Source organism: Oncorhynchus gorbuscha, linkage group LG03, assembly GCF_021184085.1.
Source record: "Oncorhynchus gorbuscha isolate QuinsamMale2020 ecotype Even-year linkage group LG03, OgorEven_v1.0, whole genome shotgun sequence".
Taxonomy (NCBI): domain Eukaryota; kingdom Metazoa; phylum Chordata; class Actinopteri; order Salmoniformes; family Salmonidae; genus Oncorhynchus; species Oncorhynchus gorbuscha.
In genome coordinates, this window is record NC_060175.1 from 68,095,479 (window position 1) to 68,122,652 (window position 27,174).

Here is a 27,174-nt window from a genome sequence, read left to right on the forward strand (position 1 = left end):
TCTCTTTCTGCTGTTTATTGACAGTTTGTTAACCACACAAAGACGGACTAGCTCCAGCACGATAACTATGTGTTCCATGCCGGGGCCATCTGTCAAATCAATCTGACACTCAAACAATATAAGAAGAGAGCTTTCATCCGATTGGCCAGTAAGCATCAATCATAAATGTAACAAGATAGGTGGGCTTTCCACTCATAACAATACATTGTAATCTGTATTAGTCCAATGCAGACTATGGGGAACACCCATAAATGTTGATGTTGCAGGTGGTACCCTAAGGCCCTGTCAGCTTCATAAATGCAGAGTCAACTGCAGCGAAGTGATGCCTTTGTCTGTACACTGCATCTACTGTATAATGGGTCACGGCATGCCTCGTTTTACAGTGGCGCTCCAATGGATTCAACCTTTTTTTTCTGAGATGCTGCCATGGTAACGGGCAGCTTCTGGTCTTGGGCTGCAGCCACCAAAACCCTGCAGTTCTGACAAATAACCATTGGGGGCAGCAGTCTGGGGCGTTCAAAAAAGTCCAAGATGTTTGACTCTATGATCAGAAGATCTGAGATATGGAGGGGAGAACAAAGGCCAGTTGTCTCCACGGCAACACACAAAAGGGAGCGCCGCAGCATGGGGGGAATTCAACACGTCTCTGTCGGCCTGGTGATCACCGTGGTTACAAATGACAAAAATGCCTCTGTGAATTGAGCTTGGCCCAGCTCTCAGCATGGCTCTCTTTGAACTCAGTACAGGGAGACATGGCTGATATATGTACTATGACCTGCTGCCTGGCATCTGGGGCACAGCTGTTGTCCCTAATATAGAGCCTGGGAAATCAGGACTTCCCTACAATGGCCCTAGGGGTCCAAAGATTACTGACAAGTTGGCATTAGTATTTCAAATGGTCAGTAGAAATGTAGAAAGGTTTGAGGTTCATACAGTGGTAATACAGCATGGAGGGCAGGGTTGGTTGGGATGGGGGGGGGGTGCAGAGGAAGAGGAGACTAGGACCCCTGAGAAGGAGACACGGGGAGACGCTCGGAGATCCAGCCGGTGACTTCCTTGAGCACTGACGCCGCAGTCTCTGGGAGTTCATGGTGCAGGGCATGGTATGCTCCGTCATATACCTGAAAGAGAGAGAACACACACAATAAGCTCTATCTGTTACCTCTCCCTATTTCTCACCCTCTCTGTTCCCCCTCTTTTTAGTGTGACAAGTGATGATGATGTATGGACTTGGAACAGCCAGTTAAACAAATAGAGAATGAAAAGAAAAAGAGAAGTTCAAGAGCAGATAAGATGGTGTCCATTCTAAATATACTGGCTTGTCTATATCAGTTTGTATGACTCAGTGTCTGAGCTATTCAGGTCTGTCGACATATCTGTTTCGGGCCTGTGCAGTGCTAGTCAGAGACATAACACTACCGTTCAAAGGTTTGGGGTCACTTAGAAATGTCCTTGTTTTTGAAAGAAAAGCACATATTTTGTCCATTAAAATAACATCAAATTGATCAGAAATACCGTGTAGATATTGTTAATGTTGTAAATGACTATTGTAGCTGGAAACGGCAGATAAAAAAAAAGGAATATCTACATAGTCGTACAGAGGCCCATTATCAGCAACCATCACTCCTGTGTTCCAATGGCACGTTGTGTTAGCTAATCCAAGTTTATCATTTTAAAAGGCTAATTGATCATCGAACCCACAAATGCTGATGCTCCAGATACTCATCTAGTCTAAAGAAGGACAGTTTTATTGCTTCTTTAAGCAGTACAACAGTTTCCAGCTGTGCTAACATAATTGCAAAAGGGTTTTCTAATGATCAATTAGCCCTTTAAAATGATAAACAGGGATTAGGCTAACACAACGTGCCATTGGAACACAGGAGTGATGGTTGCTGATAATGGGCCTCTCAAAAACAAGGACATTTCTAAGAGACCCCAAACTTTTGAACGGTAGTGTATATTTAACCATACCATATATTTATCTAAATATATTTGATCTACATATATGGCTCTGGTGCTAGTCCCACCTTGATCTTCTTGTCCGTGCTCGGGGCCTTGTCAAACATCATCTGGGACCCTCCGATGTCACACAGCTTGTCGACGTCGCCGTGGAGAAGCAGGAAGGGCCAGGTGATGGCGGGGATCACTCTCTCGATCCGCTCCGACGCGCCTATCATCTGCATGGCAAATGACACACGTACCCCACCGTGATAGATCAACTCGTCAGTGTCATATGCTTCAACCTGCAGGGTAAAGGAAGTGACTGTTGAGTGACCATTTCCCTTAGATGTTCACTGATAGTAACCCATAGGGCGCTTGGCTTTCTCAATATTGACCCATGATGTGCATACTACTGTATAGGATATGGCCTGATATATCAGACGCTGCTAAATTGTTGCCGCCACACCAAAATAAAAACTTTCAACCTTTTTCTAAATACATTTTCGGGATAGAAAAACGCTTTCAGTGTAAACTTAAACGACTAAAACTAGACAGAAAGTACCTTCATTAGTCACGCCCCTTGACTTTTTCCACGTTTTGTTGTGTTCCAGCAGGAATTTAAAATAGATTCAATTGAGATTGTGTCACTGGCCCACACACAATACCCCGTAAGTGGAATTGTGTTTTTCAAATATTTTTTACAAATGAAAAGCTGAAATGTCTTAAATCAATAAGTATTCAACCCCTTTGTTATGGCAAGCCTAAATAAGTTCAGGAGTAAAAAAAAATTGCATAAGTCACATAAGTGGAATGGAATTACTGTGTGCAATAATAGTGTATAACATGATTTTTTGAATGACTACATCATCCCTGTACCCCACACAACCAAATTATCTGTAAGGTCCCTCAGTCGTGCAGTGAATTTCAAACACAGATTCCACCACAAAGACCGGCGAGGTTTGCCAATGCCTCGCAAAGAAGGACACGTATTGGTAGATGGGTAAAAATACAGAAAGCAGATATTGAATATCCCTTTGAGCATGGTGAAGTCACTAATTAAACTTTGGATGGTGTATCAATACAACCAGTCACTACAAAGATTCAGGAGACCTTCCTAACTCAGTTACCGGAGAGGAAGGAAACAGCTCAGTGATTTCACCATAAGGCCAATGGTGACTTTAAAACAGTTACAGAGTCTAATGGCTGTGACAGTAGAAAGCTGAGGACGGATCAACAACATTGTAGTTACCCCACAATACTAACCTAAGAGACAAGAGTGAAAAGGAAGCATGTACAGAATACAAATATTCCAAAATATCCATCCAGTTTGCAATAAAGTAAAGTAAAACTGCAAAATCCAACAACACATCACTGAGTACCACTCTTCATATTTTTAAAAATGGTGGTGGCTGCATCATGTTAAGCTTGTCATCGCCAAGGATTAGGGAGATTTTTTTGATTACAAATAAACTGAATAGATCTAAGCACAGGCAAAATCCTAGAGGAAAACTGAATTCAGTTTGCTTCCCAACAGACCAAGGTGATAATAACATGTATTGAATCAGGGGTGCAAATACTTATGTAAATGACATTTCTGTATTTCATTTTACTAACATTTGCTCAAATCCATTTGGAATTCAGGCTTTAACACAACAAAATGTAGAATAAGTCAAGGGGCACGAATAGTTTCTGAAAGCACTGATTGTAGAAAAATACAATTGATCTATATATTTTTTAATAATATAACCTTTGACACCTAGAAATCACCAAAATGAAAGCTAGACTGTCAGGGAGAATCGAAAAGTCCCAAAACGATGAATTTAGGAGTATTTTTGGCATGGTTAGATTACTGACAGGGCATGCAGGGCACCGACTGGGATCCCCATTGGTTTTGTATTAATGTTTGAGCATAAGAACACAGAAATAGCCATGGCAAAATGCGTGGAAGTGCAGCAAATTAGTTCCCACTGCAACATTTTATCTCAGCTCCATGGAAACAGTTCCAGAATTGGGGGAAAAAAACATTTTTTTTTCTCTCTGTCGCCAATTCCCGACCGGTTCAAAACAGAGAGCTGGACGATCTGGATCTCAGTCAAGCATCTATTGTGGAGCTGAGGATGCACACACACACATTCCATAGACCAGACTTACCTGTGTTTGGTCCCGTGAAATCCATTTAGACTTAATCAAGCCCAGAGTGAGACTGGGCACAATGTGATTTGCAACTTTAGCCAGGAACACCTGCAGAACAAAGAGGAACAACCACAGAGATTAAAAAGGCATGTAATGGGGAGCTAATACAGCTCAGGTCAGTGGTCGTTAAAGGGATTAATGGACTGGTTAACATTGGTGACAGGCTAAATGTGAGGGGATTGGGTGCAGGTGAAACCCCAGAAATAGAATTCCTAGAACGGGCATCCCCGTTAAAGAATAGGTGGGTAATGAGTGGATAGGAAGAAATGCCTATTTCTATGGGCAAAACCCACCTTGAAGGGCGTGGCAGACTCTGGGTTCATCCTGACCATAGGAGCGATCAGAGCCACGCCGGCAAAGTCGCTCGGTCGTGCACACGCCGTCAGAATTGAGATGGCTCCACCCTGAAGAAAAAGGATGGAGAAACCATGACGTCTTTTGTGATTTAAAGGAAAACTCCACCCAAAAACTATCATTTGGTATTTGTTTCATGAATCCATTGCTGATATCCCAAAATGTTTTGCATGTCAGCAATGAAGTTTTCAAGATCTAGAACTTTCAAAATACAGAAATACAATTCAAAAAGGCACTCGCACATCTGAGCTATCTTTTGTCTTTAGCAGCGTCTACCCTTACACTATCTTTGTTGCAGGTGTACGGTAACAATTGAATAACATGAACGAAAAGAGAAACCCGTGCACGGCTCATACCGGCTACACACTGTGTATACCAAACATCATGAACACCTTCCTAAAATTGAGTTTCACCCCCCCTTAAAAGTCCTTCTTCAACCCATCTCCTCCCCTCCATCTACACTGATCGACGTGGATTTAACAAGTGACATCAATAAGGGATCGTAGCTTTCAGCTGGATTCACCTGGTCTATGTCATAGAAAGAGTTTTGTATACTCGGTGCATTTCTGTATTTTGAAAGTAATATATCTTGAGAAACATGCAAAACATGTTGGGACTATATCAACAAAACAGTGGACCAACAAAACAAATATCAAAAGATAGTTTTTGGATGGAGTTTTCCTTGAAATCAAATACGCAAGGGTAAACTAATTAGGAGTTACGCAACGGCTTCCTAGAATCAATCAATTTGGCACGGATAACTGTGGAGGGCTTTTGGGAGGCAAATTTGTTTGAACAGTGTTTGTCTGCCCTCTCTTTGTCAGATGTTTGAATATTCATGAGAGTGGGGGCCTCTAAAGGGACGGGCTGTTGAGAAAAACATTTCCCACCAGCGAATGAAATGAAAGTCAAATGCACTGAACATCGCAAACACGGCTAAATCTATATAGCGATAACCATACAATTTAATTGAATAAATGTGTCTCTATGTAGGTGATCTCTATGTATATCTATACTAACTAATCGAGAGACCACAAACAAGTTGTTGATTGAGTAATGCTTATTCTGTTTTGTCAAATCCCATTCAGGGTTAGTTTCAGCCTGATTCAACTGTCTGGTCAAACAGTGAGTGAACTCCAGTGAATTTAGGGAATCTTCCCTGCTAGTTCTGAGCTGTTATTGGAGAGTTTGCTAGTGATATCGGAACCAAACGGGCCATGTTGGGTCACGGCCTTCCCATACCAAGAAAGGCTTTCTGGGGTAACGGCTCCTGACTGAAGGAGCCAAGAATGAATGGAGAGAGAGAGAGAGAGAGAGAGAGAGAGAGAGAGAGAGAGAGAGAGAGAGAGAGAGAGAGAGAGAGAGAGAAGCCTTTGGAGGGTTAGGCAGGAAGGGTGAGCGTTGGGAACAGAGGTGCTCTTTAAGGAATTGATTATACCAAGAGAGGCCTCCACCAGAAACACACACACAAGCTCATCCCCTCTTGCACTGAGGGAAAGAATACTTGCATTGTGTTGCGTCCCCTCACACTATGAAGACTCTGATTGTGGTTATGTAAGGCGCGAACATACTGACATTACATAAAGGCCTGGCACTGAAGAAGTGGGACATGGAAGAGGGACAGACATACAGAGCCAGGGGAGGAGAAGTGGAAGGAGGAAGGAATGGGTCAGGAAATTCAGAAAGAGAGGAGGAGAAGGAGGGACGGAGGATTTGGCCAGTAAAGGAGCAAGGGTCTATATTGCTCACTAATCAGAACTGCAGTGAACGGTCAGTAGAAGAGTGGACAGTGTGGGCAAGGTTTAGCCTCGGTTAGAGGGTACACTGGACTTTGTTGTTGAGTGCAGTGAGGTCAGTGAGGGTCACCAGTCAATTCTGTCACGCCCTGATCTGTTTCACCTGTTCCTTGTGATTGTCTCCACCCTCTCCAGGTGTCGCTTATTTTCCCCAGTGTATTTATCCCTGTGTTTCCTGTCTCTCTGTGCCAGTTCGTCTTGTATGTTTGTGAAGTCAACCAACGTGTTTAACCCGTTCTCTTTTTGATCGTCTTCACGGTTTTGACCCCTGCCTGACTCTGGACTACTTTCCCAACTGCCTGATCATCCTGCCTGTCCACGACCATTCTCTTGCCAACACCTATTGGATTAATAAATATTGTAAAACTCCAACCATCTACCTCCTGTGTCTGCATCTGCGTCTCGCCTGGTGTCATGATAAATTCATCAGCTGCCAGTGCAAGTATTGCAGTAAAGGATTATTTGGGACCACATGTATCTGGACTAGCCTGTTTCTGGATTAAGATTATCCTCTGTAATCTGAAACATGCCATTTGTGTTGACTGAGACAACAGGGGGGGGGGGCTTTAATGTCGATAATAGTGGTGGTGGAATTTGCCCCTGACACAGGAAATGCCCAATTTGACACTGCTCATACATTACAGTCTAATGGGTTCTAAGCACGGCTTGTTCATATACAGTTGAAGTCGGAAGTTTACATACACTTTAGCCAAATACATCTAAACTCAGTTTTTCACAATTCCTGACATTTAATCCTAGTAAAATTCCCTGTCTTAGGTCAGTTAGGTTCACCACTTTATTTTAAGAATGTGAAATGTCAGAATAATAGTAGAGTGATTAATTTCAGCTTTTATTTCTTTCATCACATTCCCAGTGGGTCAGAAGTTTACATACACTCAATTAGTATTTGGTAGCATTGCCTACATTGTTTAACTTGGGTCAAACGTTTTGGGTAGCCTTCCACAAGCTTCTGATAATAAGTTGGATGGATTTTGTTCTATTCCTCCTGACAGAGCTGGTGTAACTGAGTCAGGTTTGTAGGCCTCCTTGCTCGCACACGCTTTTTCAGTTCTGCCCACACATTTTCTATAGGATTGAGGTCAGGGCTTTGTGATGGCCACTTCAATACCTTGACTTTGTTGTCCTTAAGCCATTTTGCCACAACTTTGGAAGTATGTTTGGGGTTTAACTTCCTGAATGATGTCTTGCGATGTTGCTTCAATATATCCACTTAATTTTACTCTCTCATGATGCCATCTATTTTGTGAAGTGCACCAGTCCCTCCTGCAGCAAAGCACCCCCACAACATGATGCTGCCAGACCTGTGCTTCACGGTTGGGATGATGTTCTTCGGCTTGCAAGCCTCCCCCTTTTTCCTCCAAACATAACGATGGTCATTATGGCCAAACAGTTATATTTTTGTTTCATCAGACCAGAGGACATTTCTCTAAAAAGTACAAACGGTAGTCTGGCTTTTTTATGGCTGTTTTGGAGCAGTGGCTTCTTCCTTGCTGAGCGGCCTTTCAGGTTATAACGATATAGGACTCGTTTTACTGTGGATATAGATACTTTTGTACCTGTTTCCTCCAGCATCTTCACAAGGTCTTTTGCTGTTGTTCTAGGATTGATTTGCACTTTTCGCACCAAAGCACGTTCATCTCTAGGAGACAGAACGCGTCTCCTTCCTGAGCGGAATGACGGCTGCGTGGTCCCATGGTGTTTATACTTGCGTTCTATTGTTTGTACAGATGAACATGGTGCCTTCAAGCATTTGGAAATTGCTCCCAAGGATGAACCAGACTTGTGGAGGTCAACAATTTGTTTTCTGAGGTCTTGGCTGATTTCTTTTGATTTCCCCATCATGTCAAGCAAAGAGGCACTGAGTTTGAAGGGAGGCCTTGAAATACATCCAAAGGTACACCTCCAATTGACTCAAATTACGTCAATTAGCCTATCAGAAGCTTATAAAGCCATGACATAATTTTCTGGCATTTTCCAAGCTGTTTAAGGGCACAGTCAACTTAGTGTATGTTAACTTCTGACCCACTGGAATTGTGATACAGTGAATTATAAGTTAAATAATATGTCTGTAAATAATTGTTGGAAAAATGACTTGTGTCATGCACAAAGTAGGTGTCCTTAACCGACTTGCCAAAACTACAGTTTGTTAACAAGAAATTTGTGGAGTGATTGAAAAATGTGTTTTAATGACTCCAATCTAAGTGTATGTAAACTTCCGACTTCAACTGTACATTCATGACTGGTTTTCTGGACACAGATTAAGCCTAGTCCTGGACTTTAAATGGAGCTTCTCCATTGAGAACCTTTAGTCTTAAGACTATGCTTAATCTGTGCCGGGGAAACTGGCCAACATGCCCGTAAAATGCAAGGCCGTACCTCACTCCACAGGTTTCTCCATTACAATAACATCCCAATGAAACGTCCTGTTTAAACATTTACTCAAATTGCCTTTATTCCGCTCCTAGTAGAGCAAAGTTATCTCATTTGAACTGCATGTCAAACCTAAAGGAAGGCTGTCTAATTGTGCACAGCTGGTGGTGCATGAGAGAATCTAAAGGACGTTAATCACAACGAGGATCTCGACGCATAGGCTGTAGGTGGTTTCCATTGTTCAGGCGCTTTACAGCAGAGATCAGTCACAGAACAGCAGAACAAGCAAACAGAGGCAGAGGCAGAGCAGCAGGGAAGGGAAATGAGGCCTGTAACGCTAAATACGTCAAATCCCTTTTAAGGCCTGACTTGGCCCTGTTGGTATTTACATAGCTAGACTTTCAAAGGACACCGTTTCCCATGAGCATAGACGCACGAGCTGTGATGTCAGAGCATCTGTGGTCATCTGAGTCACACCGAGTGTGTTGAACAAAGTCCTTGTATAATGTTTGTGTAATGGATATAGCCTCGAACTAACCCTGGCCCTATGACTTCTGAGAACTGTGTTGAGAGGTAAACACCATAGCCGCTGGCAATGATACAGCCTCAGTGTTTGGACAAGGAATAAACTAGAGACGGTACGGTACCATGGAGACATTTTACATTTAGGTAATTTAGCAGACGCTCTTATCCAGAGCGGCTTACAGTTGGTACATCCATCTTAATACAGTGCGGTAGGACAACCACATACCACAGGCGAGTGTTAGTTCATGAATGTGACCCCAGTATTTTGACAAGGAAGATACTAGATACCTTTATTGTTTTTTTCACTTTTGTATATTATCTACCTCACTTGCTTTGGCATTGTTAACACATGTTTCCCATGCCAATAAAGCCCCTTGAATAGAATTGAATACTAGAGAGGGTACCGTACCACAGAGTGGCCCAAGTCTCTGGTCAGAGAGCAGACTACAGAATGTACCGTACCATAGAGTGTCCGATGATGAAGATAGGCAGGTCGGGGTGTCGGCCCTTCATCAGATCAATGTGCTGGAGGGAGTCTCTGACAAACACCTGGAAGTCCTTAATATTCATCCGGTCTCCTTCACTCTGGCCATGGCCAACTGATGGAGGGAAAAAGAGATAGATATAGAGGGAGAGAATGAAAGATTTAGAGGAAGATTTTTTTTATATATATATATATATATATATATATGAGAGGGCGAGAGAGATTTAGAGGGAGAGAGAGGGGGAGATTTAGAGGGAGAGGGAGAGAGAGATGAGGACAAGGCACCATTGTAATTGACAGAGGCCATAGAGGAATACATTTCCCACTCTACCCTTCATTACTCTCTGTACAGACGAGCCAGATGAGACGGAGAGGGAGAGCCATTCTCCATCTCCGTACGTGCCAATCCATCCTATGTTATCCTGCCAGCTGCCCCTCCCTCCTCCCATTACCTTCCAACACCTTGCTCTGAACATGCTGCTGAAGCTATGTGAAAGGTGCGTTGCCATGGCACCACGGCACCAGCTACAGTTTCAACATTCAGAACATGTGTCGTTCACCCTCTCTCCCTTTCCATCCTTACACCCCCCCCCTCTCACTTGTTTCTCTCCCCATAATATCTTCCACTGACAGTGGTGCAATGGAAGCCCATTGGTGTCTGTCAGTCGCGGGATGCTGTTAATTTTTCTTCTGCGGTGAAGTGTGTGTGTGTGTGAGTGTGCATGCTCGTATGTGTCAAAAATCCCACTCTTACCCCGTGATTTCAATATTTCTGTGATTACTTTGAAACGCACTGGGAAACATTGAGTTTAAAAAATAATTGTTGTAGACAAAATAAAGAAAAATCTCTAACACAACATTTATTAACATTCATTCTCGTTACTGTATAATAACCCTGGAGGGGGGTTACTTTGATACAATATGAATCATTAATGAAGATGACATTCCCAGAGGTCTCTGTTGAGTGCTGTACACTCTGTCACTCATTAGATCACAGGGAAACACAGAGTTCCAACTCTCATTTGGTGTTGACTCTTAGAGCTGTTGCTCAACTCAACTGGGCCCTGCTCTACTTCACTGTGAGACTGGGTGACACTCACTCAGTCACCGTTCCTATTCTAAACTAAAACTTACAAACTGTTCTAGCGATAACAAACATATTACGCCGTGGCATCACATTTGTCTATGCTAAGATTTCCACTGGTATTTTACTAGCAGTAAATGATGTGGCTGCAATGGGTAGTAGGACTTCTCCAGTATTTTTGGTGCAATTTCTGTACTGTAAAATTAAGTGCTACCTCTGTGACTCTACTAAGAAGCGCTGCATGACAGTGATGTAGTCAAGTCACTAAAGCCTCGAGTTGCCAAGTTGCTTTCCAACCATTTTTTTAAAGTCACATTTCATTACAGTTGCACATTTGTAATGCTGAAAGGATAATACAGCTATATAACATTTGATGTTGCAGCTAGTATGTTGAATTACGCAAAAGAGAGAGATTTTCTGACAACCAACCGATCGAGTCCATCCGGTCGAGTCCAAGTGGTCGAGTCCAATCGCTACTTGAGTCTGAGTCAAGTCCGAGTCCTGAACTCAAGTACTACAACACCGCTGCAGCGTGCTTTGGCTCACCGTGGTCGTGAGCAAAGACGAGCAGGGACTGCTCCTTCAGGGTCTGGCCGATCTCATCATACGGCCCAGAATGCTCTCCTGCCCCATGTGCCACGAACACCAGAGCCCTGCAGGACACGAGGAAGAAGAGTGAAGTCAGACACATTTCATGCACACCTCTTGCACTATATTCAAACACTCAGAGGGAGTGTTGCAAATTAGTTGACGAGGGCACTCCGATTATTTTTGATTTGTCGCTAATTGAGTTGGCGAGCCCTCTATCGGAAGGACGTGGTTGGGACTTGAGTCCACTCATCCAGTGACTAGATAGGGATCATATCAACAATGCTGTGAGAACATCCTCTTGATCGCCCATCTAGGGGTTTCGTCATAATAAAACATTCCACATCTCGTCTTTCAGTGAAAGCAGTTATCTGAACCGCACCGCACCCTTGTTTGCCCACAGAGCAGCAGAGTTAACTGGAACCAGACAGAGGTTGGAATCTCCAATAACAGACACATGGCCATGGGAAAGAGTGGCGAACCAACTCAGCTTGCCAGTCAGGCTTTGGTTCCTGCTTATAACCAGTCTACAAAACGGAGTGAATCTCTCAGTCAGATGCAATTAGCCTGAACGTGTTCAGAGAAGGAGAGTGAATGGAAGAGATTGAGAGAGATGGAACAGAGGGAGAGAGAGAAAGAGTAGCTGTTCATCAAGCTTGATTAGTGGTTTCTCTGTTCCAGTTTCTCTCTCTCTCCCTTTCATTCTCTCGTTCTTATTTCAGAGCCTCCGGCTAGCTAGAGATTCCACGCACTTGTTGGCTGAAGAGCCGCTCATAGTGCGCCTTTTGTGTGAACATAATGTTCCCAACACACATGGGACAGTAGGGCTTCTATAGAGCTTATCTCAGTGGATTGTGTCGAGTATATTCAGTGTCTTGGGAATGGGAGTGGGGAGTTGAAATGTTCTCTCCCCTTTCACTTTCTCCCTCTCTCTTTCTCTCCCGCTCCCTCCCTCTATCTCGCCCTCTTCCTCTCTCTCTCCAAGGAATTTGAAACCCACTTGTCTCACAGAATGTGGCTTCGACCCAAATGCTGCCTCCAGCCCGAAATAACATAACGTTTTTGACACAGCATTCAACAAGCCATCTTTGTGAGACGCAGACTGAACTCTGACTAGTCACTCTGTATGGCGTATCAGTCTGTACGTGTGTGGTCGAGGGAGGGAGCGAGCGATATAGAGGTAGAGGTTGTGGACTGGCCAGGGCCTGAACACTGACGGCTTAATCACATTAAGAGTCTGAGCCGCTCAACACTGAAGGGTCAACACCCTCATTTAACTGACTACAGCAGGACTGGGGACTGAGGACAGCGCAGGTGAATACTGCTACAACCAGAAGTGCCAAATGAGCATGTCTCGGTGCAGATGTCATTTCCACTTTGATCACGGAAAATGTAGAGTAATAGACAGTGAGAAAGCCAGAGAGAAGGGAAGTGAGGGAAAAAAAGCAGTAAGACAAACATTCAAGCCTGCCTTGTCTGGTAGGGAATTGTTGTAATCCTGACTCCAAACATCAACATCAATAGTGTAATGACCCACTTAACTATATGCAGGCTGTGCGTGTATAATTTACAATACATCATTTGGTGGGTATTTTTATATTTGTCATATTTCACACATGCACTGTGTGTGAGGGATAATCTATGATGGGCTATGTGTTCTCAGGTAAATAGTGCATGACATGGAAGGAGTGGAACTGGCCTTCGACAGAGTTATTATATTCCAGAGAACGCATAGAGCCCTGAGTTGTTTATCCCTTTTATACCATGGCTAGAAATTGACATACTGTATTTACCGCTAGAATGTATTCATTTGCCAGTAGAAATGTGCCAACATCCACTGAAGTAGCTATCAGGTTTACTAGCTAGCTAGATAGCCACATTAGTTGCCTTGGTAACCAAAGAAACAGACTTTCTAGCATAGCTAACCAAACCATCATCCTAGCTTGCTATTATGAAAATGGAATTCGACAATGCCAATAATGTTTTCAATTCGGCTTTTGCTTTCAAAAGCAGCTCAAATATAGAACACGTAAGAATGAAATTCATATTCATGGATCTATACCGTGCAATTACACTGTGTGTTATTTAAGCAATAAGGCCAGAGGGGGTGTGGTATATGGCCAATATACCACGGCTAAGGGCTGTTTTTAAGTACAACGCAACACAGTGTATTCAAGACTCGAACCACCCAGTTTATAAATGTGTATTAATACGCATGTGTGAATTGGAAATGTGTTTTTTGCATATCCCAACTCTCCCTGAGACACCCTCGGAGAGTGGGGTCAGGGCCAGTGTCTGCCATTATCAATGATGACCCTGGAGCAATTAGGTTTAAGTGCCTTGCTCAAGGACAGATATTTCACCTTGTCTGCTCTAGATTTTGAACAAGCAACCTTTAGGTTACTGGCCCAACGCTCTAACTCCTAGTGTGTGCGTGTGTGTGTGTGCGCGTGGGTGTTTGAATGCTTGTGTGTGTGTGTGTGTGTGTGTGCATGCGTGTGTGTGGAGCCAGGGCTGTAGCCAGGGTCTGAGGTTTAGTGAGGCCTAGACAGGGGGGATTGGAAATTCTTCAAATTTCCAAGACATTTTTAGAAAGTTTAAGCTTATTTACTCCATTTCTATACAATTAAAAAATTATAAAATTCCCGGAAAATTTCCAGCCCGGAAACGGCGGCTGAACTCCTCAAACTGGTCCAACGCCGCATCTCCATCTCTCCACACGGCGTTGGCCCACTCCAGGGCTTTCCCGGTGAGGCACGAGACGAGGGCGACCGCCCTCTCACGGCCCGATGGAGCCGGGTGGACGGTGGCTAGGTAGAGGTCTAATTGTAACAGGAACCCCCAGCAGTTCGCAGCCCTCCCGTCGTACTCCTGCGGTAAGGAGAGACGAATCCCACTGGGTTCAGGCGGGAAAGGGGCGCTCAGGGAAAACCCTGGTTGTGTTGATGGAGGTGTTGGAAAAACTCCCTGTCTCTCCCAGCGGTCCATTGTCTGGACAACGCGGTCCATGGTGTTGCCAAGATGGTGTAGTATTTCTGCCTGCCCCTGGACGTGCTCCTCCACTCCTATGGCCGGGGTACCTTCTCCTACTGACTCCATGGTTTCGGGTCAGTGATTCTGTAAGGGTGTGAACTGGCGGCAGAGAAGTCAGAGGAGAGAAATAGCTGTGTTTCCAACGGCGCAGTTTTTTTACACAAAAAACACCGGAAAACATAATAATAAAAATCAATGGGTAACATAACCCGACGCACACCAGTACAGACGTACACATATATTTACAATAAATAATCACTGACAAGGACATGAGGGGAAACAGAGGGTTAAATATACAACATGTAATTGATGGGATTTGGAACCAGGTGTGATGGTAGACAAGACAAAACCAATGGAAAATGAAAAATGGATCGGTGATGGCTTGAAGGTCGGTGACGTCGACCGCCAAACACCGCCTGAACAAGGAGAGCGATCAACTTCGGCGGAAGTCGTGACAACAGTGATGCAGACAATTACATTGATGGAAGCCACAATCTATCTGAAATATTAACGCTGATCTACCCGTAAAATAATAATAATTAAATAACTGAATATCGCTATCTGCCAAGCTTTAGGCTACCCAGTCGGTAATTCGGCCATGATTACTACAAGTTTAGATAGCTGGCTGGACTAACTAGACTAATTTACCAATCTAAAAAATATTAACTGAAATGGGCTAATTGAGTGTGTGTCGATAAGTGACATATAAGAAGAGGAAAACTGTGGATGCACAACCAAGTTTTGAAATTGCACCTTGTATATTCTACTATTCTAATTCTCAACAGTAAGTTGAGACCCAAACTGAGTAAAAATATATATTTACACTACTGGTCAAAAGTTTTAGAACACCTACTCATTCAAGGGTTTTTCTTTATTTTTACAGTAGTGAAGACATCAAAACTATGAAATAAAAAAGATGAAATCATGTAGTAACCAAAAAAGTGGCAAACAAATCAAAATATATTCTAAATGTTTGATTCTTCAAATTGCCACCCATTTCCTTGATGACAGCTTTGCACACTCTTGGCATTCTCTCCTCCAGCATCACCTGGAATGCTTTTCCAACAGTCTTGAAGGAGTTCCCACATATTCTGAGCACTTGTTGGTTGCTTCTCCTTCACTCTGCGGTCCAACTCATCCAAAATCATCTCAATTGGTTTGAGGTCAGGGGATTGTGAAGGCCAGGTCATCTGATGCAGCACTCCACCACTCTAATTCTTGGTAAAATAGCGCTGACACACCCTGGAGGTGTGTTGGGTCATTGCCCTGTTGGAAAACAAATGATTGTCCCACTAAGCCCAAACCAGATGGGAATGTGTATCGCTTCGGAATGCTGTGGGCCTTGAATTCTAAATAAATCACAGACCGTGTCACCAGCAAAGCACCCCCAAACCATAACACCTCCTCCTCCATGCTTTACGGTGGGAAAGACACGGTGGTTGGGACCAAAAATCTCCAATTTGGTCTCTTCTTCTTACTGGTGTACTTTAGTGGAGGTTTCTTTGTAGAAATTCGACCATTAAGGCCTGATCAGTCTCAACTGTTCAGTCTCCTCTGAACAGTTGATGTTGAGAAGTGTCCCTTACTTGAACTCTGTGAAGCATTTATATGGGCTGCAATTTCTGAGGCTGGTAACTCTAATGAACTTATCATCTGCAGCAGAGGTAACTCTGGGTGTTCCATTCCTGTGGCGGTCCTCATGAGAGCCAGTTTCATCATAAAGCTTGATAGTTTCTTCAAGTGCAGTCGCAAAAACAGGCACACCTGTTAATTGAAATGCATTCCAGATGACCTCATGAAGCTGGTTGAGAGAATGCCAAGAGTGTGCAATGCAGTCATCAAGGAAATGGGTGGCAATTTGAAGAATCTAAAAAATAAAATATATTTTGATCTGTTTAACACTTTTTTGGTTACTACACGATTCCATGTGTTATTTGATAGTTGTGATGTCTTCACTATTATTTTACAATTTAGAAAATACTAAAAATAAAGAAAAACCCTTGAATGAGTAAGCATTCTAAAACTTTTGACCGGTAGTGTAAATGTTTAAAAAAAAACTTTTTTACAGAGGTCCAGACCACGGTGTCCTCATACATTTTGTTATGTTACAGCCTGATTTTAAGATGAATTCACTTGAGATTTTTTGTTACTGGCCTGCACACAATACCCCATAGCGTCAAAGTGGAATCATGCTTACAAAATGTTTACAAATGAATTAAAAAGGAAAAGCTGAAACGTCTTGAGTTAATAAGTATTCAAGCCCTTTGTAATGGCAAGTCTACATAAATTCAGAAGTAGAAATGTGTTTTACATGTCACCTAACAAGTTGCATGGACTCTGTGTGTGCAATAAGTGTTTAATGTGATTTGTTTAATGACTACCTCATCTCTGTACCCCACACATACAATTATCTGTAAGGTACCTCAGTTGAGCAGTGAATTTCAAACACAGATTCAACCACAAAGACCAGGGAGGTTTTCCAGTGCTTCGCAAAGAAGGGCACCTATTGGTAGATGTGTAAAAATATATAAAGCAGACATTGAATATCCATTTGAGCATGGTGAAGTTATTAATTACATTTTGGATGGTGTATCAATGCACCCAGTCACTACAAAGATACAGGTGTCCTTCCTAACTCAGTTGCCGGCGAAGAAGGAAACCGCTCAGGGATTTCGCCATGAGGCCAATGGTGACTCTAAAACAGGATCAGAGTTTAATGGCTGTGATAGGAAAAAGGTGAGGATGGCTCAACAACATAGGAGTTACTCCACAATACTAACTTAAATGACAGAGTGAAAAGAAGGAAGCCTGTACAGAATAAAAATATACCAAAACATACATCCTGTTTGCAACAGGGCACTAAAGTAATAATGCAAAGAATGTAGCAAAGCAATTCACTTTTTGTCCTGAATACAAAGTGCAATGGTTGGGGCAAATTACTGAGTACCACTCGCCATATTTAGAAGCACAGTGGTGGCTGTGTCATGTTATGGGTATGCTTGTAATCGTTAAGGACTAGGAAGTTTTTCAGGATAAAAAAATGTAATTGAGCTAAGCACAGGCAAAATCCTAAAGGAAAACCTGTTTCAGTCTGCTTTCCACCCGACACTGGGAGATGAATTCACCTTTCAGCAGGACAATAACCTAAAACAAGGCCAAATCAGCACTTGAGTTGCTTACCAAGAAGATAGTGAATGTTATTGAGTGGCCAAGTTACAGTTTTGAATTACATATAGTTTAAAATTTATGGCAAGACTTGACAATGTTTGTCTAGCAATAATCAACAACAAATTTGACAGAGTTCAAAAATGTTGAAAAGAATAATGGTCAAATGTTGCACAATCCAGGTGTGGAAAAATCTTAGATATGTACCCAGAAAGACTCAAAGCTTTAAACTCTGCAAAATATTTTACTACAAAGTATTGACTTAGGGCTGTGAATACTTATCTAAATGAGGTATTTTGTTTTCAATAAATGTACAAAAAAAATGTACAAACATCGTTTCACTTTGTTATTAAACGCCGTTGTGTATAGATGGGTGAGAAAAAAAAACATATATTTAAAACATTTTTAAATCAGGCTTTTCCAAGAAAATGTGGAATATGTCAAAGGGTATGAATACTTTCTGAAGGAACTGTATACGGCTACGGCCCTGTGTATACAAAGACAGCCAGGTCTCACTGGTTCACAGCCCCCAGATTATTTATTGAAAGATCTGTCAATCATTGTAAAGGTGCCCTCCCCTCTCCCGGCACCTTTCACCTACTTCTTTCTCACCAGCAGCCCCTCACTCTCTAGCCTCTAAATGCCCAGTAAGCGATGTCATCAATGGACATGTATGGCAGAAGTTGCATGAATTTGATGTTGTAAACAGGCATTTATTTGATTCCAATCTTTAAAACCTGAGGCTGAATCTGACAGAATATCTCGTCATAAAGGGGAGAATCCATAGGATAGCTTGTAGATATCTATACCAAATGTGCATTTTTTATAGATGATGCCACCACACGAACAGAATGCCCTAAAAATATGTTTCTATCTGCTTTTCCCAACTCTATATGAGATGCCCAAACTAGCCTTCAGTCTAAACTATAACTCAATGCTAAACAAACTACTATGAAAGTCCACTACTATAAACTGACCCACACTACTGTCAATAGAAGTAATTCAATTAGCGGTACTCTAGGGACAGATGGTGGTAATAATAACAATAACAATAAAATATGGGACTTATATAGCACCTGGACCGCGGTGAGGATGGGGGGGGGGTACCGGTACAGAGTCAATGTATGGGGGAGGCACAGGTTAGTCGAGGTAATTGAGGTAATATGTAAATGTAGGTCGAGTTAAAGTGACTATGCATAGATAATAAACAGGACAATGCAAATAGTCTGGGTAGCAATTTAATTAGATGTTCAGGAGTCTTATGAAGCTGTTAAGAAGCCTTTTGGACCTAGACATGGCGCTCCGATACCGCTTGCCGTGCGATAGCAGAACGAACAGTCGATGACTGGGTGGCTGGAGTCTTTGACCATTTTTAGGGCCTTCCTCTGACACCGCCTGGTATAGAGGTCCTGAGGATCTGAGGACATATGCCAAATCTTTTCAATCTCCTGAGGGGAATAGGTTTGGTGTGTTTGGCCAGGATAGTTTGTTGGTGATGTGGACACCAAGGAACTTGAAACTATCAACCTGCTCCACTACAGCCCCGTCGTGAAGAATGGGGGAATGGGGGCGTGCTCGGTCCCCCTTTTCCTGTAGTCCACAATCATCTCCTTTGTCTTGATCACATTGAGGGAGAGGTTGTTATCCTGCCACCACACAGCTAGGTCTCTGACCTCATCCCTATACCTGAATCTGTTGGGTGGTATGCAAATTGTTGTGTGTCTAGGGTTTCTGGGATAATGGTGTTGATGTGAGCCATGATCAGCCTTTCAAAGCACTTAATGGCTACAGACGTAAGTGCTACGGGTCGGTAGTCATTTAGGTAGGTTACCTTAGTGTTCTTGGGCACAGGGACTATGGAGGTCTGTTTGAAACATGTTGGCTTTACAGACTCAGTCAGGACAGATTGAAAATGTCAGTGAAGACACCTGCCAGTTGGTCAGCGCATGCTTGGAGTACACATCCTGGTAATCCTTCTTGCCCTGCGGCCTTGTGAATGTTGGCCTGTTTAAAGGTCTTACACACAGCAGCTACGGAGAGCGTGATCACACAGTCATCCGGAACAGCTGATGCTCTCATGCTTCAGTGCTGCTTGCCTCAAAGTGAGCATAGAGGTAATTTAGCTCGTTTGGTAAGCTTGTGTCACTGAGCAGCTCGCGGCTGTGCTTCCTTTTGTAGTCTGTAATAGTTTGCAAGTCCTGCCACATCCAACAAGTGTCGGAGCCGGTGTAGTACAATTAGTCCTGTATTGGCCCTTTGTCTGTTTGATGGTTCGTCCGAGGGCAGAGCGTTTTTTTTATAAGCGTCCAGGTTAGAGTCCTGCTCCTTAAAAGCGGCAGCTCTACCCTTTAGCTCAGAGCGAATGTTGCCTGTGGCTTCTGGTTGGGGTATGTACGTGTAACGGATGTGAAACGGCTAGCTTAGTTAGCGGTGTGCGCTAAATAGCGTTTCAATCGGTTACGTCAAGGGCCGCGGTTTTTGTGGAGCGATGGGTAACGATGCTTCGTGGGTGACTGTTGTCGATGTGTGCAGAGGGTCCCTGGTTCGCGCCCGGGTATGGGCGAGGGGACGGACGTAAAGTTATTCTGTTACATTGATGCTGTTGACCCGGATTACTGGTTGCTGCGGAAAAAGGAGGAAGGTCAAAAGGGGGGTGAGTGTAACGGATGTGAAACGGCTAGCTTAGTTAGCGGTGTGCGCTAAATAGCGTTTCAATCGGTTACGTCACTTGCTCTGAGACCTTGAAGTAGTAGTTCCCTTTGCTCTGCAAGGGCCGCGGCTTTTGTGGAGCGATGGGTAACGATGCTTCGTGGGTGACTGTTGTTGATGTGTGCAGAAGGTCCCTGGTTCGCGCCCGGGTATGGGCGAGGGGACGGACGTAAAATGATTCTGTTACATACGTACAGTCACTGTGGGGAGGACGCGGGGACGACGTCATCGATGCACTTATTGAGGAAGCCAGTGACTGATGTGGTGTACTCCTCAATGCCATCGGAAGAATCCCGGAACACATTCCAGTCTGTGCAAAACAGTCCTGTAGCTTAGCAACTGCGTCAGCAGACCACTTCTTTATTGACCTGGTGCTTCCTGCTTTAGCTTTTGCTTGTAAGCAGGAATCAGGAGGATAGAATTATGATAAGATTTGACAAATGGAGGGTGAGGGAGAACTTTGTATGCGTCTCTGTGTGTGGAGTAAAGGTGGTCTAGATTGTATTTTTCCTCTGCTTGCACATTTAACATGCTGGTAGAAATGAGGTAAAACGGATTTAAGTTTCCCTGCATTAAATTCTCCAGCCACTAGGAACGCCTCTGCCTCTGGATGAGTGTTTTCCTGTTTGCTTATTGCCTTATACATCTCATTGAGTGCGGTCTTAGTGCCAACATCGGGTTGTGGTGGTAAATAGACAGCTACGAAAAATATAGATATAAACTCTCTTGGTAAATAGTATGGTCTACATCTTATCATGAGATACTCTACCTCAGGTGAGCAAAACCTTGAGACTTCCTTGATATTAGATTTTGTGCACCAGCTGTTGTTTACAAGTATACACATACCACCACCCCTTGTCTTACCGGAGGCGGCGTAAACCCGCCAGCTGTATGTTATTCATGTCATCGTTCAGCCACAACTCGGTGATACATAATATATTACAGTTTTGAATGTCCCGTTGGTAGGATATTTGTGATCATAGCTCGTCTATTGTACATTGGCTAGTAGGACTGATGGTGGAGGCAGATTATCCACTCGCCATCGAATCCTTACAAGGCACCCCAACCTACGTCCCAGATATCTCTGTCTCTTTCTCATGCGTATCATGGGGATTTGGGCCTTGTCGAGTGTCTGATGTAAATCCTTCATGTCCGACTAGTTAAAGAAAAAGTCTTCGTCCAGTATGAGGTAAGTAATCGCTGTCCTGATATCTAGAAGCTCTTTTCGGTCATAAGAGACTGTGTACAAAATAAATTACTAACAACTCGAAAAAAAACACACACAATAGCACAATTGGTTAGGAGACCGTAAAACGGCAGCCATCTCCTCCGACGCCATTCTTATCAAGAGAATGGCGCAGTGACATGTTGCAGACTAGCCTATGTGACAGGAGCTGTGTGTGTGATGCGAGACTGCTTCCATCACGTGGACTGGGACATGTTTCGTATTGCGTCAGATGGGAATATTGACGAATACGCTGATTCGGTGTGCGAGTTCATTAGAATGTGCGTCGAAGATGTCGTTCCCATAGCAACGATAAAAACATTCCCTAACCAGAAACCGTGGATTGATGGCAGCATTCGCGTGAAACTGAAAGCGCGAACCACTGCTTTTAATCAGGGCAAGGTGTCTGGCAACATGACTGAATACAAACAGTGCAGCTATTCCCTCCGTAAGGCTATTAAACAAGCTAAGCGTCAGTACAGAGACAAAGTGGAATCTCAATTCAATGGCTCAGACATAAGAGGCATGTGGCAGGGTCTACAGTCAATCACGGACTACAAGATGAAATCCAGCCCAGTCACGGACCAGGATGTCTTGCTCCCAGGCAGACTAAATAACTTTTTTGCCCGCTTTGAGGACAATACAGTGCCACTGACACGGCCTGCAACGGAAACATGCGGTCTCTCCTTCACTGCAGCCGAGGTGAGTAAGACATTTAAACGTGTTAACCCTCGCAAGGCTGCAGGCCCAGACGGCATCCCCAGCCGCGCCCTCAGAGCATGCGCAGACCAGCTGGCCGGTGTGTTTACGGACATATTCAATCAATCCCTATACCAGTCTGCTGTTCCCACATGCTTCAAGAGGGCCACCATTGTTCCTGTTCCCAAGAAAGCTAAGGTAACTGAGCTAAACGACTACCGCCCCGTAGCACTCACTTCCGTCATCATGAAGTGCTTTGAGAGACTAGTCAAGGACCATATCACCTCCACCCTACCTGACACCCTAGACCCACTCCAATTTGCTTACCGCCCAAATAGGTCCACAGACGATGCAATCTCAACCACACTGCACACTGCCTTAACCCACCTGGACAAGAGGAATACCTATGTGAGAATGCTGTTCATCGACTACAGCTCGGCATTCAACACCATAGTACCCTCCAAGCTCGTCATCAAGCTCGAGACCCTGGGTCTCGACCCCGCCCTGTGCAACTGGGTACTGGACTTCTTGACGGGCCGCCCCCAGGTGGTGAGGGTAGGCAACAACATCTCCTCCCCGCTGATCCTCAACACGGGGGCCCCACAAGGGTGCGTTCTGAGCCCTCTCCTGTACTCCCTGTTCACCCACGACTGCGTGACCACGCACGCCTCCAACTCAATCATCAAGTTTGCGGACGACACAACAGTGGTAGGCTTGATTACCAACAACGACGAGACGGCCTACAGGGAGGAGGTGAGGGCCCTCGGAGTGTGGTGTCAGGAAAATAACCTCACACTCAACGTCAACAAAACTAAGGAGATGATTGTGGACTTCAGGAAACAGCAGAGGGAACACCCCCTATCCACATCGATGGAACAGTAGTGGAGAGGGTAGCTAGTTTTAAGTTCCTCGGCATACACATCACAGACAAACTGAATTGGTCCACTCACACTGACAGCGTCGTGAAGAAGGCGCAGCAGCGCCTATTCAACCTCAGGAGGCTGAAGAAATTCGGCTTGTCACCAAAAGCACTCACAAACTTCTACAGATGCACAATCGAGAGCATCCTGGCGGGCTGTATCACCGCCTGGTACGGCAACTGCTCCGCCCTCAACCGTAAGGCTCTCCAGAGGGTAGTGAGGACTGCACAACGCATCACCGGGGGCAAACTACCTGCCCTCCAGGACACCTACACCACCCGTTGTTACAGGAAGGCCATAAAGATCATCAAGGACATCAACCACCCGAACCACTGCCTGTTCACCCCGCTATCATCCAGAAGGCGAGGTCAGTACAGGTGCATCAAAGCTGGGACCGAGAGACTGAAAAACAGCTTCTATCTCAAGGCCATCAGACTGTTAAACAGCCACCACTAACACTGAGTGGCTGCTGCCAACACACTGTCATTGACACTGACCCAACTCCAGCCATTTTAATAATGGGAATTGATGGGAAATGATGTAAATATATCACTAGCCACTTTAAACAATGCTACCTTATATAATGTTACTTACCCTACATTATTCATCTCATATGCATATGTATATACTGTACTCTACATCATCGACTGCATCCTTATGTAACACATGTATCACTAGCCACTTTAACTATGCCACTTTGTTTACTTTGTCTACACACTCATCTCATATGTATATACTGTACTCGATACCATCTACTGTATGCTGCTCTGTACCATCACTCATTCATATATCCTTATGTACATGTTCCTTATCCCCTTACACTGTGTATAAGACAGCAGTTTTGGAATTGTTAGTTAGATTACTTGTTGGTTATCACTGCATTGTCGGAACTAGAAGCACAAGCATTTCGCTACACTCGCATTAACATCTGCTAACCATGTGTATGTGACAAATAAAATTTGATTTGATTTGATTTGAGACAGATTCTCAATACGCCCACAAACAAGGAACATGATCACATCACTAGTGGTAGTTTAGAAAACTAAAAAGTCTCGTGGTTAAGAGCCTTGGGTCAGAAACTGAAAGGTCGCTGGTTCGAATCCCTGAGCTGATTACGTGAAAAATCTGTTGATGTGCCCTTGTTCACTCTGCTAAATTACTCAAATGTAAAATGAAACCAGAGCGAGGGTGAGTCTGTTACACTGCAGGCTCCATGGTTTGGTGTGACACTATAGTCCAGATGTTGTGTGGGCCTCTCTGTTTCCAGGGCCAACTCTCTGATATAGTGGAGTCTGTTCCGCTTTAGATGGCATGAGGGAGCAGGGGGCAAGCACAGGACTGTATAACTCCCTGAATGGAGAACATTAGGTTCTATTTTAGTTGAATCTATCACAGTCTCTAGCATAGCATAAATGTCTGTTTTTTTTACACCTCACATGACATTTCATTTCACCTTGGGGGGGCCTCTGGCTCCCAGTAGCGGCAGAATAAGTGCTGTCCGTCGGCGTTGACGAAGTGCTTCAGGTCGGCGTAGGAGACACCTTGCGGAGTCCGCCGCGGATCTTCTGGTTCGGGCATGTAGACGCCTAGGAGCCACTCTGCAGCATAAACAGGGAGAAACAGGTAGTAGGTCGATGCTGTACAGATATGACAGACCAGCGAAAAGTGACCAAGACATTCATTGTTTGCTATTTTTCACTATTTCTCCGGCTGACTCAGCGGCTCCAAAGCAATGTTTTGAATTCGATACAGCGACATAAGTCATGGAAACATAAACCTATGTTGAAATCTCCTCTCCCCAGGTGACTGTGGTCACATTCACCCTCCACTACAACATTCACCCTCCACTACAAGTTTTATGGCAATGGCGAGGGCAAATGGGTTGCCATCTAGGCTATGTTACAGTAACAACAGGCTACAGTGCAGTCAAGGTGAGTGAGTTTTTATTTCACCTTTATTTTAACAGGGAAAACATATTGAGACCTAGGTGTTCTTGTACGATATGTTAGATTAAAGAAGAAAGATGGACACAATTGTCAAGTTCAATAATTGTACAACCCCTACATACTGGGTCCAGGGAACAGCCCAGCTAGTCGATTATCTATCAAACTGGACTCCGTAACACTAGGTCTCTTTTACAAAGGTGTATATACAACAAAAATGTAAGCCTTCCCATTATACCCAAACGGTGTACACATTAAAATACAAAACTACAGTCATGGGAATCACAAATACAACACCACAAATCAACCAGAAAAACCGTTACATTCCGACACAAAGAAGTCCCCAATCAATACTTTAAATTGCTGAACGGCACCAGAACATCAAGATGAAATTTTATTTTGAATTTAGTTCCAGCAATATGGTGCATTAAAACTAAAAGCAGATTTACCTAACTCGGTGGGAGACCCTAGCAACCTCAATAGTTAACCAATCCTGTGAACGGTTAATCAACTCGGGTGCCTATATTTGAAGAGCGTAGTTAGATAAGACAGACGTTTATGAAGAATGTAGGCTAGAATGAATGTCGTGGAAATGGGTCTGCCAGTAAAAATAGACCGCACTATTTCCTGAGGTCTAGTTTCAGCTATTGCCTAATAATAACTTACGTCAAGTTTATGTAGGCTTGTGATACCAAATGTACATTTTATCCAATGTGTGCCTTGGAATAGCCTATGAGTCAATTATCTATTGATGGCAGTGCGACTGATATAAATATTGGAGATAGGGCCAAGATAGATTAAAGTCTCAAGGGACATGATGTGACAGTGTCGACTCACACGACCAGCTTTGGCGCTGTCATAAGAGGCGTAAAATAGCCTACAAAAAACACTCAACCTCCCTCCCCCATTGTAGTTGTGACAAATATTTAACGAGAGATGACAGAAAACCTTTGATGTTATTTTTGACAGGCTGAATGTGATATTTACATTGGGCCATATGGGTCCCCCGTCCACCTCAACCTCTGAATATTGTTTCAACCCAACCATGTTGCTACTTATAACAATGTAACGAAACGTGACATTTTTGTGATGTAATTGGCATACCCGTCCATTTGTCACATTGTTATAAAGAGCAATATTGTATCTGTTGAAACAGTATTCAGAGGCTGAGAATAGAAGCAATGCATGCAGGACTTGTTTTTAAAAAAATGATGATAAATGTCCCAAAAAAAGTTGACCAACCTTATGTCCTGAAAGGTCTGTAAAGTTGCGCTTCCTCACAAACGGCTCTGCCTTCTCCGCGCTCTCTGCTGAGGTTGCGTGGCCGCTCGTAGGCTGAAGAATGTAGAGAGAGAGGCGTGCGCGAGGAAACATCAATACACACGGACTGAAACCCGTTTCCCAGTGGCGGAGGCACCTTCTAGTACTAGACCTCCTCTCTATCCGCTCTGTCCTTCTGCTGAGCCCCAAATGGGGTCTCCCCGCCCCCCTCTCTCTTGCTCTCTCATTTCAATTTCTCTCTCTCGCTCTCTGTCTATATATATATATATATCTTTGTTTTGTTACATCTGTCATTCCGCATGTGTTCTGCATGTCCAGAGCAGAGCTAGTATTAGCTAGAGGTTATGGGGAAACAGATAATGGGTGAATCAAAATCAAATCAAAATCAAATCAAATGTATTTATATAGCCCTTCATACATCAGCTGACATCCCAAAGTGCTGTACAGAAACCCAGCCTAAAGCCCCAAATATCAAGCAATGCAGGTGTTGAAGCACGTTGGCTAGGAAAAACTACCTAGAAAGGCCAAAACCTAGGAAGAAACCTAGAGAAGAACCAGGCTACGAGGGGGGGCCAGTCCTCTTCTGGCTGTGCCAGGTGGAGATTATAACAGAACATGGCCAAGATGGTCAAATGTTCATAAATGACCAGCAAATAGATGATGTTTTGCCAGAGGCCAAGAATAAACAGAATGAACATTTGTTATTAAATGTTCATGTTCAAATACTGGATTTGTCCCGTTTCAATTACAGATTGTTATGGTTGTGCAGCTCTGGAACATTAGATAGTCAGCCTTTTTTCTATGGAAATGGAATGTTCTCTCTCTTTCCCATACACATACACA

At 43.7% G+C, this 27,174-nt stretch overlaps 1 protein-coding gene across 2 annotated transcripts; it reads right to left on the minus strand.

The window, feature by feature from the left end:
* mgll (monoglyceride lipase) lies at nucleotides 1–26,527 on the minus strand. Of its 2 annotated transcripts, none has more exons than XM_046343436.1 (8): nucleotides 26,293–26,527; nucleotides 24,561–24,705; nucleotides 11,315–11,421; nucleotides 9,663–9,799; nucleotides 4,428–4,538; nucleotides 4,093–4,182; nucleotides 2,028–2,177; nucleotides 1–1,121 (listed from the first exon to the last, which is right to left on the minus strand). In XM_046343436.1, exons 2-8 carry the CDS (start codon nucleotides 24,683–24,685, stop codon nucleotides 999–1,001), a joined length of 843 nt encoding a protein of 280 aa, XP_046199392.1. In that variant the 5' UTR covers nucleotides 24,686–24,705; nucleotides 26,293–26,527; the 3' UTR covers nucleotides 1–998. The 2 variants fall into 2 exon arrangements, with proteins under 2 accessions (XP_046199392.1, XP_046199390.1); XM_046343434.1 differs by having other exon boundaries at nucleotides 2,028–2,243; nucleotides 26,293–26,523.
* Between the last annotated feature and the right edge of the window lie 647 nt (nucleotides 26,528–27,174).

Bases quoted from the DNA above. Each gene is read 5' to 3' on its own strand.
- mgll (XM_046343434.1), bottom strand. From the start codon at position 24,685: ATGCCCGAACCAGAAGATCCGCGGCGGACTCCGCAAGGTGTCTCCTAC. The intron at 11,422-24,560 runs GTGAAATGAAAT...CGTGTCCTGCAG, and splicing joins GAGCCAGAGGCCCCCCCAAG to GGCTCTGGTGTTCGTGGCAC. The intron at 4,539-9,662 runs GTACGGTACATT...CTTTTTCTTCAG, and splicing joins TCATCATCGGACACTCTATG to GGTGGAGCCATCTCAATTCT.